A 17,973-nucleotide genomic window follows, 5' to 3' on the forward strand; every position below is an offset into this window, starting at 1 on the left:
CTTTCTTTCTTTCTTTCTTTCTTTCTTTCGAGACAGGTCTCATTATGTAGCCCAGGCTGCTGGCCTTGAGTTCATGGCAATCTTCCTACCTCAGCCTCTGGAGTGCTGGGATTACAGGCGGGCACCACCACGTTGGACCTACGCTCTTATTTCTGTGTCTATGAATCTTCCTGTGGTTGGTCTCTCGTGGCAGGGGAGCCATGCTGTGTTTGTCTTCTGTGTCTGGCTTGTTTCCCATGGCTCTATGTCCTCCAGATAGCTCTACTTGTAGCATGCGTCAGAGTTTCTGGGTGCTGAGTGGTGTCCATGGTGTGGACGGACCGTGTTTATCCAGCACGCATATAGACCCTTAGCGGGCTGTTTCCTCCTTGGGGCTGCTATGAGTGCGCATGTGCACACAAGATGGCCACTCAGAGGCCTATAGCAGAGAGGTGCCCGGTGTCGGGGAGCAGAGCAGGGCAGAGTGGTCCTGGGGTGAGAGCACCCTTGTGGCTCCCGCTGGGAGTGGGCTCAGGAGACCCACACCAGGCCAGCCAGCTGAAGTTCTGGCCTGGAAAGGTACCCCATCCATGAGCTTCATGGCTGCGCTGCCTTTTAAAGACAGAATTTCAAAGGGCCGACCAAATAGCTCAGCAGATTAAAGCGCCTGCAAACAGGCGCAGGGGCTGGGCTTCGATCCCAGGGCCTACCATGCTGGACCCACCCCCGGGGTGGCTGAGATGGCAATTGAGACTGGATGTGGTGGTGCACACCTATAATCCCAGCTGTTGGGAGGCTGTAAACAGGAGGATCACTAGGAGTCTGATCTAGTAGTGAGACCCTGAATACCCTGTAGACCCTTTCCTAAAAATATAAAAAAACCCAAAAAACAAAAAGCCAAAAAAGAAAACAACAACAACAACAACAAACCCCCCAGAATTTCAGCACCTTTCCAATGTGGGGAAAACGCTGGCGGGCTGGTCTGGAGCTGTGGAAATGGGCGGAGCACTTTGTCTTCTTCTGTGTGACTCGGAGGGATGAAGCAGCTTTTACTGTGTCACACTCAGCCTCTTCTGGGCTGAGAACCCAGGGAGGAGCCCATGTCCTGCTAGAGCCACCATCCATAGCCCCGACATCAGCATCTTTGGAGCGAGAGGTTTTGAGAAGCAGTGAAGAGGGTCGTGCAACGGTGAGAAGCAGACACGGTGTGGATTTCAAAACACAAGCCTGGAGGTTGCCCACCAGTGCCCTCTGTCTCCTCCACCTCCACCCAAGAGCCACACTGGGAGGGGCTGTGCTTGCAGACTGGCACTCCCTGGGGTCGGCGTGGCTGGGTGTGTGTGTGTGTGTGTGTGTGTGTGTGTGTTTTAATAGAACCAGACATCTGGAACCAGGATGGCGCCAGGACCGGTTCCTTCAGGAGGCCTGACAGAGGAGCTGATCCGCGGCTCTCTCTCCACTTCAGCAGCTGCTGTGCCCCTTCCTGTCCCTCGGCTGGGGCCCCACCCCTCCAGTCTCTGCCTCTGTATCTCTGCGGCTGTGCCCTCAATGTCTATGTCCCCTGCTCATATGACGACTCCTATCGCTTGTCTTAGGGCTCATTTTAAATCCAAGATCATCTCATTTTCCTTCAGTTATTATATCTGCAAAGACCCCGCACAGGGAAGTCTGCGCTCACTGGCTCTGGGCCGCAGGGTGTGGCCAGGGCCTGCTGTTTTCCACGGGGGGCATCACCATTCAGCTCTGCAGAGCCCTGGCATGGCGATCGCCAGCCCCCTCCATGAGCTTGGTGGAGGACGGTCATCCTTCCCGCCAGCGTTTCGCTTTCTTGGTGGCTTTCATCCATCACCTGGCGCACGCCCCTGACCCCATTCTATACCTCCTGCCTTGTGAGCTGAAGGTGGCGATCCGCTGCCCTACCCCTGCAACGCTCCTGAGCGGGTGCTTCCTGCTGAGGTGGTGGATGCCTCTAGCCTGCGCTGAGCAGCTGGCCGTGGGCAGGGACTGTGGATGTATCTCTTGGGGTCACTGCGCTCCCGTGATACCATGCCTTCTGGGGGTGGAAGCCCGCTATTCCGGGCTCCTGGCGGCTGGACGCCCTCCCCAGCCCTTGCAACTTCTCCTGAGACATTGGAAGCCCCCTGGGTCACAGCTGCTGGGTCTCTGCGGGCTCTGGAGAGCTCTCGCCCACACGACGCCTGCGGCGGCGGCTTTGCGCCTCCAGAGCATGTGGCCAGTGTCTCAGGGTCCATGACACCTCCGGACAGCTGCCTTTTTCTGTGTCTCTTATGCTGGTGTCCACGCAGAGAGGGGACAGGCAACCCGGTGTCTTCGGATGACATAATTCTGAAGCTTCCTCAAGTGAAAACCCAGAAAGGAGAAGTGGGAAACCTTAGGTGAAAACCATGTCCCTCCATAGCTTGGAGACACTGGGAGTAAAACTTGGGTGATTTTGGTTCTAACATTGGATCATAATTGCTCTGAAACAGCGTGATCACCAAAAGCTGCCCGCAGCATGGAGCTCAAATGGTTTTTGCCTGTAGCCCACAGAGAACCTTGGATGCTTGGCTCCCTTCTCTGGTCTGGTGCAATGTCAGCCCGGAAGGACCGGTCCCCCGCTCCTCTCTGTTTGCGGAGCTGTGACCTAGGTGATGGCAGGAGCACCGGGCATGCCTGTGTGGTGGCTGTTCAGGTGTGCGGCACCAGCACAGCTCAGGGTTCAGGCCTGTGGAGAGCGCAGCCTTCGTGTGGAGCGTTGTCTTCCAGAGATCCATGCACAGGAGGGCAGTGGCTGAGGGACTGCCTTGCCGAGGCCAGAGGAAGCTATGGCCAGGGACAGAGAACTGCCTCCTGGAAACCCCCAGGTCCATGGTCACAGAGAGAAACCACCCACAGGAAACTTCTGAACGATACGGTTTCCTTTATCACAGGGACAGCTGGAGACAAACACTTTCCGAGGGGTTCCCTGCCCCATGATGATCCCCAGGGACTCCTGCCCAGGATCCCCTCACTGATGGTCTAAGGGACACCTGCCACCATGTCCAGCCATGCCTGGGAGCTGCCACACTCACCCTACCCAGCCCATGGCCCGTGCCCTGTGCAGGGAGCCATGCTCTGCGTAGCTTTTCCTGTCTGTGTGTCACTCGGACAGTGGCCGGGGGTGATGCGTGCTGTCCCCAGGTATACTCCAGCTGCCTGACAGTACACTTGAGCTTGGGCCTTCCAGACCCCTCTCAGTCTGTGCAAGTGGTGCCTGCTGCCTCCCTGAGCCTCATGATAGTCCCAGTGGGGCGACGTCAGCATAGCAGGCCGAGCCCACCCACTATGTGTTGGGAAGCCGGGCTTCTTCCACCTTGATTCCAAGCTGGGAAGCCCTTTGTGCCCTCTGCCTCCACCTGTCCCTGCCGCATGTGTGGGGTCCAGGGTCCAGCGTGCTGCCTCTCCCACAGGCCTGCAAGCTTGCAGGCAGCCTGTTCAGGGACAGAGCCCCATGGGCTTCCCTGAGTGTGAGCTGCACATCCACTTCGTGTGTTTCTCCTGAATTCCTCGGATGCTGCCTTGGTCCAGAGCCTCCTGGCTGCCAGGCATTTTGCTTTGACTTATAGTGATTCTTACTCTGGCTAGCTTTTCCCTAGGACAGAGGCACTTACCCCACCCTGCGTGTGCAAGCTGCCCAAGCTGTGTTAGCAAGCTGGTCCTGGCCCAAGGACCAGTGCAGAGTCCTGCTCCTAAAGGCTAGCATAGAGCACCTTTCCTTATCCTGGGCTGGCCAAGGGCTGTGTCAGTCATATCCCTGGGTGTCTATGCAAGCCAGTTTCTTCCTTCTACTATGTGCTTTATTTATTTGTTTGTTTATCTTTTTGAGACTATGCAGCTCAGGCTGGTTATGAACTCACTTTGTAGCCCAGGCTGGCCTTGAACTCACAGCAATCCTCCTGCCTCAGCCTCTCAAATGCTGGGATTAGAGGCTTGTACCACCATATTGGCCCTACTTTGTGCTTTGAATCAGTCTTTTTCTACCTGCTTGAGTGGCATTAGTCAGATTTCCCATTGTTAAGACACAACACTTGATGCCTACAACTTAAAGGAGAAGTTTATCTTGCTCACGGTTTGGGGGAGTCCAGTCTGTGGTTAGCTGGCCCCGGGGCAGGACTGTCAGACAGGAAGGCCTGTGGAGCAAAGGCATTGAGTCCATGATGGCTGGGGACACTGCCAGAGAGGAGGGAACTGGGGACCAGGCGCAGGCCCTAAGGCCAGCCCTCTGCAGCTGTCCAGACCTGCCTGGAAGTGTGCTCCACCAGCCTTCCAGGGAGATCCCCAGCCTGGCCCAGGTGGCAAAACTCCACCCTGACCTCTAGCCATGGTTTGCCCTGGAGCAGGGGCTGCCAGTCAGTGGTCTCCCAGTGTCTTCTGGTACATGTGTCTGGGTCTCCCCAAGGCCTTTGCCTTGGAGGGGAGCTGGGTTCCCAGTGGATGGGCCCCTTCCTGCTCGGAGATGCTGTGCAAGTGCTCCATGAGGCGCTTCAGCTCCCCGCTGCCAGTGTCTGTTGCTCCCTATTTCTCAGTTGCTCAGTCATGTCAAGTGTTGGTAGAACTTTGCTGACATGGTAGGTAGGAAATTCTCCCTATTACTGTAGTGAAGGATTCTCTTCATGCTAATTAACCTTGTGCATGTTTCATCTGTGAACTATCTAGTTACATACTTATACACAGCTTTTAACAAGATCTGACTCGCATACCGTACAGTTCACCCACGTAAAGGGTGCAACTCAATGGCTTGTAGGACCCAGACTTGTGTGAACATTGACATAATTTTATAATACGAGAGTGATCAAAACTGCTGGTGAATATTGAAATTAAAAAATCATTATAGTAAAAAATGCATTGCCATTAAATCCCCTCAAAACACACCTGTCCTGTACTAATGCAGTGTTTTGGCATTTTCTCTTTATTTCTTCTTTCTTTCTTTCTTTCTTTCTTTCTTTCTTTCTTTCTTTCTTTCTTCCTTCCTTCCTTCCTTCCTTCCTTCCTTCCTTCCTTCCTTCCTTCCTCCCTCCCTCCCTCCCTCCCTCCCTCCCTTCCTTCCTTTTTTTCTTTCTGTATTTAGGACAGGGTCTACAGGGTCTCACTACATAGATCGGACTTGTAGTGATTCTCCTGTTTTCAGCCTCCCAAGCGCTGGGATTACAGGCGTGCACTTTGGAGCCCAGGCTCAACCGTTGTCTCAGCATGGCCCGTGAGTGGGGCTGGCACAGCACGCTGGGGACTGAACCTGGCCGCTGCGCTCTGCCTAAGCAGGTGCTTTAACCCGCTGAGCTATCAGGCTGGACCTTTTCTTTTTCTTTAATTAAAAAAAATAATTATTTGTTTGTTACAGAGTCTTGCCACACAGTTCAGACTCGCAGTGATCCTCCTGTCTCAGCTTCCCCAGCGCCAGGATTACAAATGTGCACCACCACACCTGGTTTCAGGGCTGGCACAGCATGCAGTACTAGGGATCAAATTCAGGTCTCTGCACTCGCCAGGCAGGTGCTTAGAGCACTGAGCTGTCTCCCCAGCCCCATTTGTTTGTTTTCTGAGGCTGGATCTTGCTGTGCAATTCAGGGCAGCCTTCAACTTACTATGTAGCTCAGGCTGACCGTGAGCTCCCAGCAGTCCTCTTGCCTCAGCCTCCTGAGTGCTGGTATTCCAGGTGTGTGTCGCCAAGCCTAGCTATTTGCCATTTTATGAAGCAACTGTGAAAATTTTGTGAATACTGTGCTGCTTTGATGTGTCATCAAAAGCACGGTTCCTGATGCTGCTTGGGGCCACCTAATGGGACTTGTGAAGGCTCATGCTGTGTCCTACCCACCTTCTTCACCTTTCACTGTGTGACTTGTGGCTCTTTCCAAGTCAAAATGACCGTGAAGGGCTGACTTATTTATTTATTTCAAAAAATTTAGTTATTTGTTGCTGAGTCTTGCTACACAGCTCAGACTTGTAGTGATCCTCCTGTCTCAGCCTCCCCAGTGCTGAGATTACAGGTGTGTGCCACCACGCCTGGTTTTGATGGCTGGCGTGGCATGAGGTATTGGGGATTGAACCTGAGTCCTTGTGCTTGCCGGGTAGGCGCTTGGACTGTCGAGCTATCTCCCCAGCCTGAAAGGCTATTTTGAATGAAGACAGGACACTGGGGTAGCCAGGACAGTGCAACAAGGCCCTCACAAAAAGGACTCCCAGGACGGCTCGAGGGTGGCCAGAATGTGGGATGAATGTTCTAGAAGCAAGGGGGCTACATCTGAGGGGATCAATGGCCACGTGCCTTTTACTGTAATCATTTCGTAAACGTGAACAGTCACCACAGGTCGAGTCATCCCTCATGCAACGTCTCTAGAAGCGTGTCCCCTTCTCCTCACCCAGCCCTCCACGTCCACTGCTCTGCCTGCTCGGGAGAGTTCACCAAGTGGAGTCCTACAGCGTGTGGTCACTTCCAGCATTGATCAAATGTTGCCTAGATTCATCTTCATTACAGTGTATTGGCATCCAATTCCTTTTTTCAAAAAATATATTTGGTACAGGGTCTCACTCTGCAGCTTGGATGCGCAGTGCTCCTCCTGTTTCAGCCTCCCCGGTGCTGGCGTTACAGGTGTGTGCCACCACACTGGGTCTCGGTGGCTGGCTCAGTGAGCTCGGAGGTGGGGCTGGTGCAGCCTGTGGTGCTGGGGATCGAACCGCGGTCCCTGAGCTTGCCTAAGCAGGCGCTTAGTCGGCTGAGCTCCCTCACCAGCCCAAGAAATCACTTCTTACTCAGATTATCAATTTATTTCCCTATATTTTTTTCTCAGGATTTAAGCATATTGTCTTTTCAGTTAGGCCTTCAAACTGTCAGAATTTTGTGTTTGTTGTACAATATGAAACTAAGTTTTTCAAAAATTTCCATGTGTGTAGTCAGCGATTTGACAACCCAGGCACCTTTCCTCTGCGCACCCGGGCACTTCCCCATCGTAGTCCCTGCTTCGCGGACGGACGAGGGGCGGCTTCTGGCTGCCTCAGGCTACGCCATCCAGCCCGCGTTGCTGTCGGGCTCTTCCCTCCCACAGGTTTACATGAGACTAGGTGTCTGGCGGGGAGATCGGGGTGACCCTGCTCCACAACGTTGTCCCCTCCAATCCCTGGACGCGGTGCAGACTCTGTCCGGGCAGGCCCTCTGCGTGACCTGAAGTGACATTCCGCACTCTTGTGTTTACAGCAGGCTGCCTTCGGGTAAATTATTTCCGATCTATTACAAAATATCACTGTTGTAGGTTTTCAGGGAAGTCCTGAGATGGTCACACAGGTTTGTTCTAGAATCTGCAGTGCAGTCTATCACCACCACAGGTTTTCTGGAATGAAATCTTTTTGCTTTTTGGGGGCCAGCAAGGTTGGTCATGATTTAAAAGCTAGGAGGTTGCACTTGATTTTCTAAGACTTTATTGAAAGACATGGAACCTGGATTTCTGAACAAGGTTGGTGTATAATTTCTTCTCTTTTTTCCTCACTGTCTCCTCCCTCCCTCCCTCCCTCCCCCACACTCAGTCAGCCATGGCACCAAGCTTCTGAAAGCCTTGCAGCTGAATGGGTTGCACACTCGTCTTCCTGGGACATAGATTTGAGGTCCTTAAAGATGAGCGTGCCACTGTGCCGCTGGAGGAGCAGAGAGGCTGTTGCTGCTGATAGCATGGGGGCACAGGTGGCCTGCCACTTGAGGTGCTGGAGGAAGTGCGTGAGCTCGAAAGCTAAATGACTTGGTCCAAGTCACACGTGAGGACAGAGGGGCATGAGATTTGCCTTTAGGAGAAAGAAGCCAACATCCACAGGCTGGAAGTGTCCCTGTGTCTGTCCCAGTCAGTGCTGGGCTTGGGGGCAGTGGCAAGCAGCCCGCTCCACCTGCTAGGAGCCAGCACACCCTGGGCTGAAACTCACAGGCTTTCCTGCTACCTAAATCTGAAAGAGTCCCTAGAAGTTACTTTGCAAAGGGACAATCCTAAGCCCTTGGGGGGTCCTCAGAGAAACCCAAGGACTGGAAAGAGAATTTAGGGGACTCCCAAGGCTTTGTGTGGCCCTCTGTGAGCCCGACGTGAGCCTGGCTGTCACCTGCGTCCCCAGGGGAGCACAGAGCAGGTGTCCTGTGCACATATGTGCAGCCTGAGTCACAAGTGGGGTGTGGGTGCCTGGGTGGCCGGAGGACAGCCTGGGAGCCTGAGCTGGAGGAAGAGGCTGCCAGGAAGGGGACGACTCACATGGGCCGCGTTTGGGCCGCACATCCTCCCCCACTGCCCCCCGCCATGTTCCCGGCTGGCTCCTTCACAGTTTGCACCTCTGCCTGGAGAAATGGTGAATGATCGCAGGTGCAGGTGTGTGACCACATTCACCCCTTTCATTTCAGGGAAGAGGAGATAGAGGCTCTAGTTACGCCCTCTGCTCCTGGCTGCGTCCCCATGCCCGGAGCAGAGCAGTGAGGAGGTTGGAGACAGCCTTGGATTCCGAGACGGCAGCTTTGGCCCCTCTGAGCCTCAGCTCCCCGCCTGCCAAATAGGGATAATGAAGCCTTGCCTGACAGGATGTTGGGAAACAAAGGAGATGACTGACGGCGGAGTGCTTCATGGAGAGAAGGCCAAGCGCAGTGTGAGTTGCTGTCAGGGCCTCATTCAGGGCGGCCAGGAAAAGCTGCCCTACCCCACATGGCCTTGCTGAGCAGCCTCTGTTGGGGGCCATTGGAGGTGTCGCAGCTAACCGTGTGACTGCGGAGAAAGAAGTGAAGATGCAGGTGGGCGTGACTGCTTTGGATCAGAGGACTCTGCCGAGGACCTTTCGGTGGCCCTGAGGTGCACTTGCACCTGTGGGACCTTCACCTTGGCAGGGACTTGGACCTCAGGGCATGCTGGTCAGCTCTCCGCAGCTGGGACGGAGCCCTGACGTACGCAGCCCACAGGAGCAGGAGTTACCTATCCACGCTCTGTCTGCTCCAGAAACACCCTGGCAGCGGCGTGGTGGGCAAGAGCTGCCCAGGCACGTTGGCAGGACACAGAGGGAGTGGAGAAGGGCAGGAGCATAGGGCCAGGGCCAGACGCAGTGCCCCGTGACCCGCCAGGGCCACCCAGGCCAACCTCCAGGCTTGGATTCGGAGACGGGCGGCTTCAGCCCCCTGAGCCTCAGCTCAGCCAGTCAGGCGGAGCATCAGCACGAGCCGCCATACTAGGCTAAGTCACTCACCCTCCGGAGTAACACAGGGACGCTGCACTGGGTCTGACAGGAAGGCCGAACATTCCTTTCTCTCTCCGAGGGAGAGGCGGCCCTGCCCCCAGGCACCTCCACATCTGTGCTGAGGTGGGGCTTAAGGTGGGGTGACCAGGAAATGTGGGGAGACTCTGCCCCCCAAGACCCACCTGCCACAGGCCACAGCGTACCCCTCCCCACCCCACCCCCTCCTGTGAAGAGTGCTTGCCTTGGAGGCTGTGACAACGTCCTTGGTCTTGTCTCTAAGGGCTGGAGCAGAGGCGGAGCTTGGGGCCACCATTTCTATAGTCTCTCACTCTGCTCGGAATTTGTGATTCTTTTCAGTGGTAGGTCATTATGGGTGCACTCGGTTTTTCTGAACTCAAGCCACGTGCTCATGAGACGCACTTATGCCTGTCCACAGAGGCAACCTGGACATAGACCCGGGTCGATTTGTTCTGAAGGCAATAAAGAGGTTGTGTGCTAGAGCGCGGATTCCTAGACCCCACCTCATCCCAGAGACAGAGTCCTGCAGGCTCCTCCCAGGAATCAGCCTCTGATACATGTACCAGTGCCACAGGAAGATATTAAAATTTAAAACATTCACCTATTTATACGTTAGAATTTATATTTTTGGTAAGCCAGTATCTCCTAGCAAGGGTTCCAAATATGATAGATACTCCTGATCTATGCTTAGAATACTTTTCCTCTGTAAAGCTGTTCTTTCTCAGGATTGTCTAAGGCACTTCCGTTTGTAACAAATATGAATAAAGCTTACATCCAATAGACACACAATGTCATTGAGTGCTTCAGTTTTTTCTTCAAGTAATTTTTTTTCATTAAGTTTTTATGCACTGTGACACTCATGGGGTGGAAGGATTCTCAACCACCTAGTCCCTTGCAGCTATTTAACTCAATAAATTAATGAATGAAGTGCTTGGAAGTGACAAACTTTAGGACACGACTAAACATGGACATATTTCTGATTTTTATTTGCCGTGCTGTACTGGGGCAATATTAATGGCTGGTAAATTATCAGCTAAGTCCACCTTGAACAAACAGGAACGGAGCAGATTGCTTTTAGTCAAAGAGAAACTACTGCTAAGAAAATGGGGGCAAAGTTCATATCCTTAAGGCAGGCCAGCTTTGCCTCGCTTTTGGCATCTCTGTTCTCCTGCGCCTTGGGTCAGCCTCAGTTTACTCCGGTGAATTAATCTCACTTGTATTGGAAAATAGTTTCTTCTACGAGAGGCCACCACCTACGTGGGTGCGTGGACACGCAGGCGCACGTGTGCACAACCGTGCCGACAGCTGCCTGTCAAACTGTGGTCTCTTGGTTTGTGCCAACAGTGCTCATGAATGAACCCTCTCTTCATTACCAGGCTAAACATGTACCTGCGCTGCGGGTGCCTGAGGCTGGGGCTCAGCTCCTGACCTGCAGAGGTATCGGGGTCCCTGCTGAGCCCGTGCCTCCTGGCCACAGGCAAAGCATCCAGCTCCAGGAGAGCTCTCTGCTGCTTGCCCCGGGCTGCTCGCACTTGGCCCCATTCCTGCCACCCCGATGCCTCCTGGGTCCTGGAGCGCCCACAGGAGCTGCTGGCGAAGCCTGGTCTTGGGCCTTGTGTCAGGGCGCCCAGCTGCCTGCAGCCCACCAGGGCCTGCGAGTACACCCTGAGCATGGCTTGCACTCCTTCGTATGAGTGGGCAGACACCGTGATTGGTTCTCCGGTGGTGCGCTGCCACCTGGGATGCTGAACAGAGCTGCTCTTGAGCCTCTGTGTCTGCGGCCGACCTCACGCACACGTTTTCGGGGTGGGTGGCTACTGCACGTGGGAGAGGAGGCTTAGCCTGTGTTTTCCAACCTGGGCATGCCAACTTGTCCTCCCACCTGCAGGAGGTGCAGTCCCCCACCCTCCTCAGCGTTTGGTCTTGTCAGTGTGTTCGACACTTGCCTTCTGGCGAGTGTGCGGTCACTCCCTTGTCACGTGTGCTTTGCACGTCCCTGCTGTGTGATTCTGACCAAACCTTTGGTACACTTCCAGGCCAGTTGGTGAGTGTGCTAGGCCCCTGATCTTTGCTCATTGCTGGAGGCAAAAGTATAAAATCTGGGCCTGGTCTGAGAAGGTCGGCAGACCCGATTCTGGAACTCCATTGAGTGTGCCTTCCGGAGTTACAGCCTCTGTTCCGTGCCACGAAACCCCTTAAGAGCGTGTGCGACCTTTCATCACCATCAGCGTTGAGCAAATAAACTGTATGGTTTTTTTCCAAATACCCGAGCACTTTCCCAGGCTTGCCGATGTTAGCACTGGCACATAAAGATAGCAGGAGAGATAGGAATGCAGGCGACAGTGTCACAGTGACGGTTAAGAAATTCTAACGACGCAGCAGGTTATTAATGCTGCAGCATCTGAGGCGCTGCTCAGCGAAGCCCATCTCAGAATGCACTGGTCCTGGAGTTTCCTGACTTGTGAGGGGTGGGCAGAACACACAGTGAAAGCTCAGATTTTAATACAGAAGGTGCGCTGAGGTGGGTCCCCTCAGAATTCTGCCCGTCTCTTCACACATGCTCATCCCGTGGGTCTTCTGAAGAAGTCCTACTTCTTGAGTGTCTTTATGTGGTGTGACACAAGCTACTGTGAGTGCTGCTCTCCAGGGCCATCAGCGGGAAGGAGCTCACAAAACAGCACCCGGTCTCTGCACCCACCTACCCCCTGGAGCTCTCCCTGTAAGGCCAAGACACCCACACAAGGCCAGCGCACGGAGCCCCTGCCGTACTGGAGCAGCCGTGAGGGCTCACCCGAAGACACTCACGAAAGAGGACCCCAGAACGGCTTCAGAAAGCAGCGGTGAGAACGACAGGGTGATCGCTTGAAAGAAGGGCGAGGATTTTGGGAGGGATTAATGGCAGTGTGTCTTTACCTGTAATATCTTTAAAAAATTAAACATTCACCATAGTTTTTGATCCACAAGAAAGATCTGTGCAAGGACTGGAGTGTGACGCTCACTGTGGCGTCTGCTGGAATCGGTTCTGAAGCAGCCAGCGGATTAGCAGGTGTGCTGGATAATTAATTGGCAAGCCAGAAACTGAAGAGGGAAGACTCAGGTTGGCTGGGAGTAGCCAACTAATGGGCTTGTAGCCCAGGTGGGGCCAGGGGGAGTAAGGAGGAGGTCTGCCTTTATGCCTCCTAGGAGGAGCTGTGGTCCCTGCCAGCACCTTTGGACTGTCTTCAGTTCCTTTGCTCATCCAGTGCAGATCTCCAGCCTCCGGACCATTGCCCAAGTCCCTGGTCATTTTGGGCTCCTTCTACCTCTGAAGAGAGGTAGGATAAGCTAAACCAGGAGTTAGGGGTGTTTGGTCTAGATGATCAAGAGGGAAACTGGACTATTATTCTACCATGGAAGAAGAATATATTTGGAGTACAGGAGATTCCTTAGGGTACCTCCTAGTATGACCATGCCCTGTTATTAAAGTCAATGGAAAATGACAAAAACCCAATCCAAGCAGGGTGACAAATGGTCCAGAATCTCAGAAAGATGTGGTTCACCATGCCAGGTAAAGAGCCATGACTGGCTAAGGTGCTTGGCCAAGGCCAAGGGAATATAGAACGGGTAGCAAAAGGAGATAGTTCAAATACCAGCGTGACCACTTACAGAAACAAGGGCTGTAATTATAACTTTCTCCCCTACATTGTTAACATGCTTGTGTTACTAAGCGGACAGTGTTTTCTTCCTTTGTAACATGCTGATGGCGAGTTGCATTATCAGTTCTTGCCTATTGCAAACCTACGTTCTAAGGTTTAAGTCATGAAATGTTAGGGGAAGAGTAAACACTGCCGCCCTGCCCCGGTCCTGCCTGCTGCTCTGGGGAGAGGATTAGTGTGCTTCCACTCACACGCAGGGTGGTTGTATCGTGTTAGATGCAGCATTCTCCCGTCACTGTTCTGTCTTACGAGCTTGCTTTGTATCTGGAGAGTAAGTACAGTTGAAGGAAGTGTGCCTGGTTGTCAGGTTAGCAAGGGGTGGATTGTGATAGCTAACTGCAGTGTCCACTTGAATGGATCAACTCACACCTAGTGGGTTAGGGAAGAACAGTTGGGTGTGTCTGGATGATTAACTCATGAACCCCAAACTAAGAGGGAAAGCCTACCCAGAACGTGGGTAGCATCAACCAATATGCTTATAGCTTGAATGGAATAAAAAGGAAAAGGAGGAGGAATTCTGCCTTTTTGCTCCTTCAGAGGAGCTCTGGCCTTTGTCCTCCCCAGTTCCTTCAGCCCCTAGCACTCCCTGCCTTCCAACACAAATTCTTCAGCACTCCAAGATGACTTGTCCTGGATTTCCAGTGAGCTCCGGGCCTGACTTTCACCTGGACCCTCCGGCTCTGCAGCATGCGGTGGCCCCCTTGCATTCTTCTGTGTGTGAATCTCCAGGTGGCTGTGTAAGCGGACTTTGTAAGTGCTCTACACATCATATCATACACATGACATGATATGTGATATTACATCTTGTCCTCCAACGAAGCCTAGTGACACAGGTGGCATTACTACATGCTGCTACCTGGGAGAAGACCACTTGCCCTTTTCTTGCTGACTTGTGTACTGACTTAAACATTGGTCATTTCTGACTATGTGTTGGGAATATCTTCTTCCTGTCTTGCCTTACTTCTGAATTTTTAAAGCTGCTTTTTCCCCCCTTTACAGTTGCAGGGATTGAAGCCAGAACCTTCATAGTGAATTGCATCCTCAGTCCTTTGTCTATGTTTTGTTTCAAGGGACTCTTGCTGGGTCTCTCAAATATGCAGTTATCCTGCCTCAGCCTATTCTAGAGCTCTGGGATGACAGATGTGTGCCACCAGGTCTACCTCCAGTGCTGTCTTGAAAAACACAGTCCTTACAATCAATAAGTCCCACTTATCTACCTTTTCTTTCTTAGTTAGTACTTCCCAAGAACTTTGTTACACTGCCTTGATTAAACATTTACTTGATGGTTAGGTTAGTTTATAGCGAGTGTCCCACTTGGTCTCCTCTGTGTTTGTGGCTTTGTCACTATATTCTTCAAAGCCCTTCTTGTCCATCCGGGTTGCGGCCTGCTGACTGATGCATCTCATGGTCCCCATCTCCTGGCCAGTCCCATTACTCTGTCTCCTGCCAGCCCTCTCAGTCCCAACACAAGCATCCTTCCTGCAGCCAGCGACCACCCCTCTCTGGGTGCTGCTGTCTCTCAAGGGGTACAATGACATGATCATGTTGGGATGCTCTTCAGCAGATCACATGCCTTCTTCTAAGGGTGGGTTCCATAGAGCTGTGTAGAGAGAATTTTTTTTTCCAGACCTGAACATGCCTTCAGGGAATTTCTGGTTTGGCAAGAGTATCTGGATTCGAACCAGTCAACTTGGCTAAAATGCTTTCTTAAGCAGGCACTTAAACAACTGAGCTAATGGTCTGGCCCCTCCATAGAGCTGCGTAAACGTCCACTCAGTAAACTCTTCCTGGATTCCCAGGTGTGCCAGCCCTGGATTTCTACCCTAGGGCACGAAGCTCACATGCCAGGAAGCCAGAGGCAGGCTTCTGGGGTGGTTCTCATCCCACAAATGATGCAGTGAGCTGACCCCTAAGTATGAACCTTAAGTGCCACACTGTTACCAGGGTTCTGGGCAAGGACCACAGGTGAGAGGGCCAGGTGGCAGTGGGAGCCGAGAGCCTGAGAGCCTGACAGAGGGAACAGCGCTTCCGTTCTGCCCACCACCTGTCTCCCTGTGGGCAGCAAGAGAGCCAGGCCCCGGGCCAGGAGCAGCAGGTGGCACTGGTGGCTTTGCACCTCACCCAGTGTCTGAATTTCAGGCTGCTTCCACGAAGCTGTCAGCCTCAGGTTGCTGGAGTTCGATCCCCACAACACTCCAGCTGCCAAACCACCCCTGAGGGCATTCGGAGCAAAAAAACAAAACAAAACAAAACAAAACAAAACAAAACAAAAAAACACAAAACCCTTATAGGGGCCGGGGAGATGGCTCAGTAGAATAAGTGCTTGCCTGGCAAGCGCAAGGGCCTGAGTTCAATCCCCGGTTCCACCAAAAAAAAAAAAAAAAAAAAAAAAAAAAGGGGAAAGAACTTCAGCTGTACCCCATCATAATGGTCTGAATGTAACAAAAAAATGTAAAATCTGAATTTCAGTTCTTTGTCCTCAGACTCGCATCCTGTCAAATGCAGGTGGCTAGTGGCTGCGGTACACAGACACAGACCACCTCAGAACTGAAGAGGCCACACGGCAGCCTGGAAGTGCTCTGGGGTCCAGCAGCTGGATTCGGGAAAGGTCCCCAGGCTCTTTGCTGGTGACAGCAGCTCAGTACCCAAATTATGTGCAGTCCATGCTGAAAACCTGCTTTCCTGCTGGCTTTGGGCGAGGACAGGAGCAGGACCGAGACCAGGCCTCAGGACAAGCCCTGGGTGCTGGGACTCTAGTGACCTGGCCAGGTGGCTCACACATGTGGCCTCTACCAAGGTGCCCTGTGGGTTCCAGGCAGTGCTCAGTCCCTTCTCAGGGGACCTTGACAGTCTTGGATTATGGAAACCTGAGCATTTAGGACTTAGGAACCTGGTACAGAGGTGTCTGGAGCAGGCCGAACAGGCCCTGCCAGGTGCCAAGGGGAGGTGGCGGGGCTCCCTCGAGGAGTCTCCCCAGCCCCTGCCCCTCCCTCTGGGCGGAAGTGCCGAGACCCTCAGAGCTCTTCCACTGCCAGGCTGTTTGTGACTTCACAGCTGAGGGATTGGAGGATAATGCAATTGAGGAGTGGCTCTGCGAGGCCTGGGCCGGTGCTGTGCGGGCAGTGACTGTGGAGGGGGTGCTTCACCCACTTGTCCTAGCTATAGGATGGGGCCTCTGGCTCCAGGGCTGGGGAGAAGCTGGGAAGCAGAAAAGTCTTTGGCCGATCCATGGGGACTGGAGAGAGGTGGTTAAATTTGTGTCTGGTTGTCCCATCAAAGCCTCATGCAGTTATGGGGCAGACTTCTAGAATTTGTGATTAATTTATGATCCAGTGCTGGGATTACAGATGTAAATGTCGCTGGCATTATGGGTGTGGTGCTACACTTGGCCTGAGGCAGACAGCCTGAACGCAGCAGAAGGGAGACAGACCCGCTTTCTGTTGCCGCCACCACCGCCGCCGCTCCTCCCTTTTGCCTTAGCTCTTTGCTGTTTTCCACTGCCACGCACTGCTGCCCTCTGCCATGTGCCGCTCTGCCTTGGAGCCAGCTGAGTACGGGCTGAAACCTCCACTGACTGAGAGCTAAATAAACCCTTCCTTCCTTAATTTTGGATGTTGGGGATTTTGTCCCACCAATGAGAGAAGAGTAACTGAGACAGAGGCTGTGCGGTGCTGGCTGCCTGGAGCACGGCTCGCTTCCCCTGCTCACTTGGGTGCTGGTTCAGCCAGGTGGCTTCCACAGAGGCCACTCAGTGTCTCAAATTTCTGGGGGCTGAGGTCAGAGGTCAGGGGCCAGCACTGTTCTGGTAAGAGGGCTCCTTGGCTTGCTGCCTGCTACCTTCTCACTGGAGAGAGCAGAGGCTGGACCCTGTGGCATTCACCTGTGATCTGGGCACTCAGAAGGCCAAAGCAGGAGGAGCTCGAGTGGAGGCCCACGGAGCTGCACAGTGAGAACCCCCTGGGGGGTGAGAGTGCTGGCGAGCGCTCTGAGCCCATTAGAAGGACGCTGGCTCCTCATCCAACCCTAGTCACCCCCCAAGCTGCCCTCATTTGGGGACATATGAATTTTGAGGACGTGTCCACAGCAGCCACAGCATGCGCCCTGGGAGTCAGGGCCGTGGGGAGGCCAGGGAGGAGACAGTCACGGGCAGATTGCTGCTGGCCAGCAGTTAGGAGCCAGAAGGTGGAGTCAGTCACTGTCCACTTTTCTAGATGTCTCTCACCTGTAAATATTTTAATTGTGCTTTGAAGAGAGGAGAGACAATAGGTGCACACACGCACATGTACACACACACATGCACACACACACACACAATCTCATCTGGTCCCCACACTAACCTAGGGGCCAGGAACAGCTATGGCCAGCCATAATAAACTGTCTTGTCTGGGAGTCCCAAGCAGTTGACCCTGGCACTGTCACATAATTCACCCTACTAGCACCAGTGCAGTCGTTCAGAGGAGGAAATAGTGACTTGGGGTCACTGTTCTTGGCTCAGGGCCACGCGTTTTGTGAGCCAAGGAGCTGGGATGAGGACAGGCTTCCTTACAACCTGTCCTAGTTTGATGGGCTGTGCTGCAGGAAGCTGTGGCACTGGGGAACGTGGTTTAGGCGCCAGGATGAGACCCGTGTGACAACTTCAGGGAGCCAAGAAGACAGAAGATGCGCTGGGAGCAACAGCAGATGAGATGGGGAGTGACAAGGAGGGGGGTGGGCTGCAGTAGAAATCAGGACAAAACCTGCCGGGACTGCAGTGAAGGCAGGAGCAGGCCAAGAGAGACACCACGTTCACGCTCACTGGCGCCCCGTCTGGTGCACAGTAGTTGCTTGACAACTACCCAGTGAATAAGAGCAGAATTAGCTGGGCACAGTGGTGCAGGTCTATAATTTCTAACTCTGAGAGGCCGAGGCAGCAAGAACTCAAGTCTGAATCCAGTTAGACAACTTAGCAACTATCTCAAAATAAAAACAAAAAGATAATAAAAGGGCTGGGGATGTAGCTAAGTGTACAGGTTCTGTGCTGTTCACTCCCCAGCACTACCACCATCTCTTAAATGCCAGT

General features: G+C 53.3%; 1 protein-coding gene across 1 annotated transcript in view; it reads left to right on the forward strand.

Moving 5' to 3' along the window:
* The first annotated feature begins 7,326 nt into the window (after positions 1 to 7,326).
* The window catches only part of Irf8 (interferon regulatory factor 8), a 30,464-nt gene continuing 19,817 nt past the window's right edge, over positions 7,327 to 17,973 (forward strand). The window contains exons 1-2 of the mRNA XM_023705223.1: positions 7,327 to 7,463; positions 8,384 to 8,622. Coding sequence (XP_023560991.1) covers positions 8,600 to 8,622 — 23 coding nt within the window. The 5' untranslated portion in view covers positions 7,327 to 7,463; positions 8,384 to 8,599. The remainder of the gene's footprint in view (positions 7,464 to 8,383; positions 8,623 to 17,973) is intronic.

Source organism: Octodon degus, unplaced genomic scaffold (assembly GCF_000260255.1).
Source record: "Octodon degus isolate 3935 unplaced genomic scaffold, OctDeg1.0 scaffold00215, whole genome shotgun sequence".
Lineage (NCBI taxonomy): Eukaryota > Metazoa > Chordata > Mammalia > Rodentia > Octodontidae > Octodon > Octodon degus.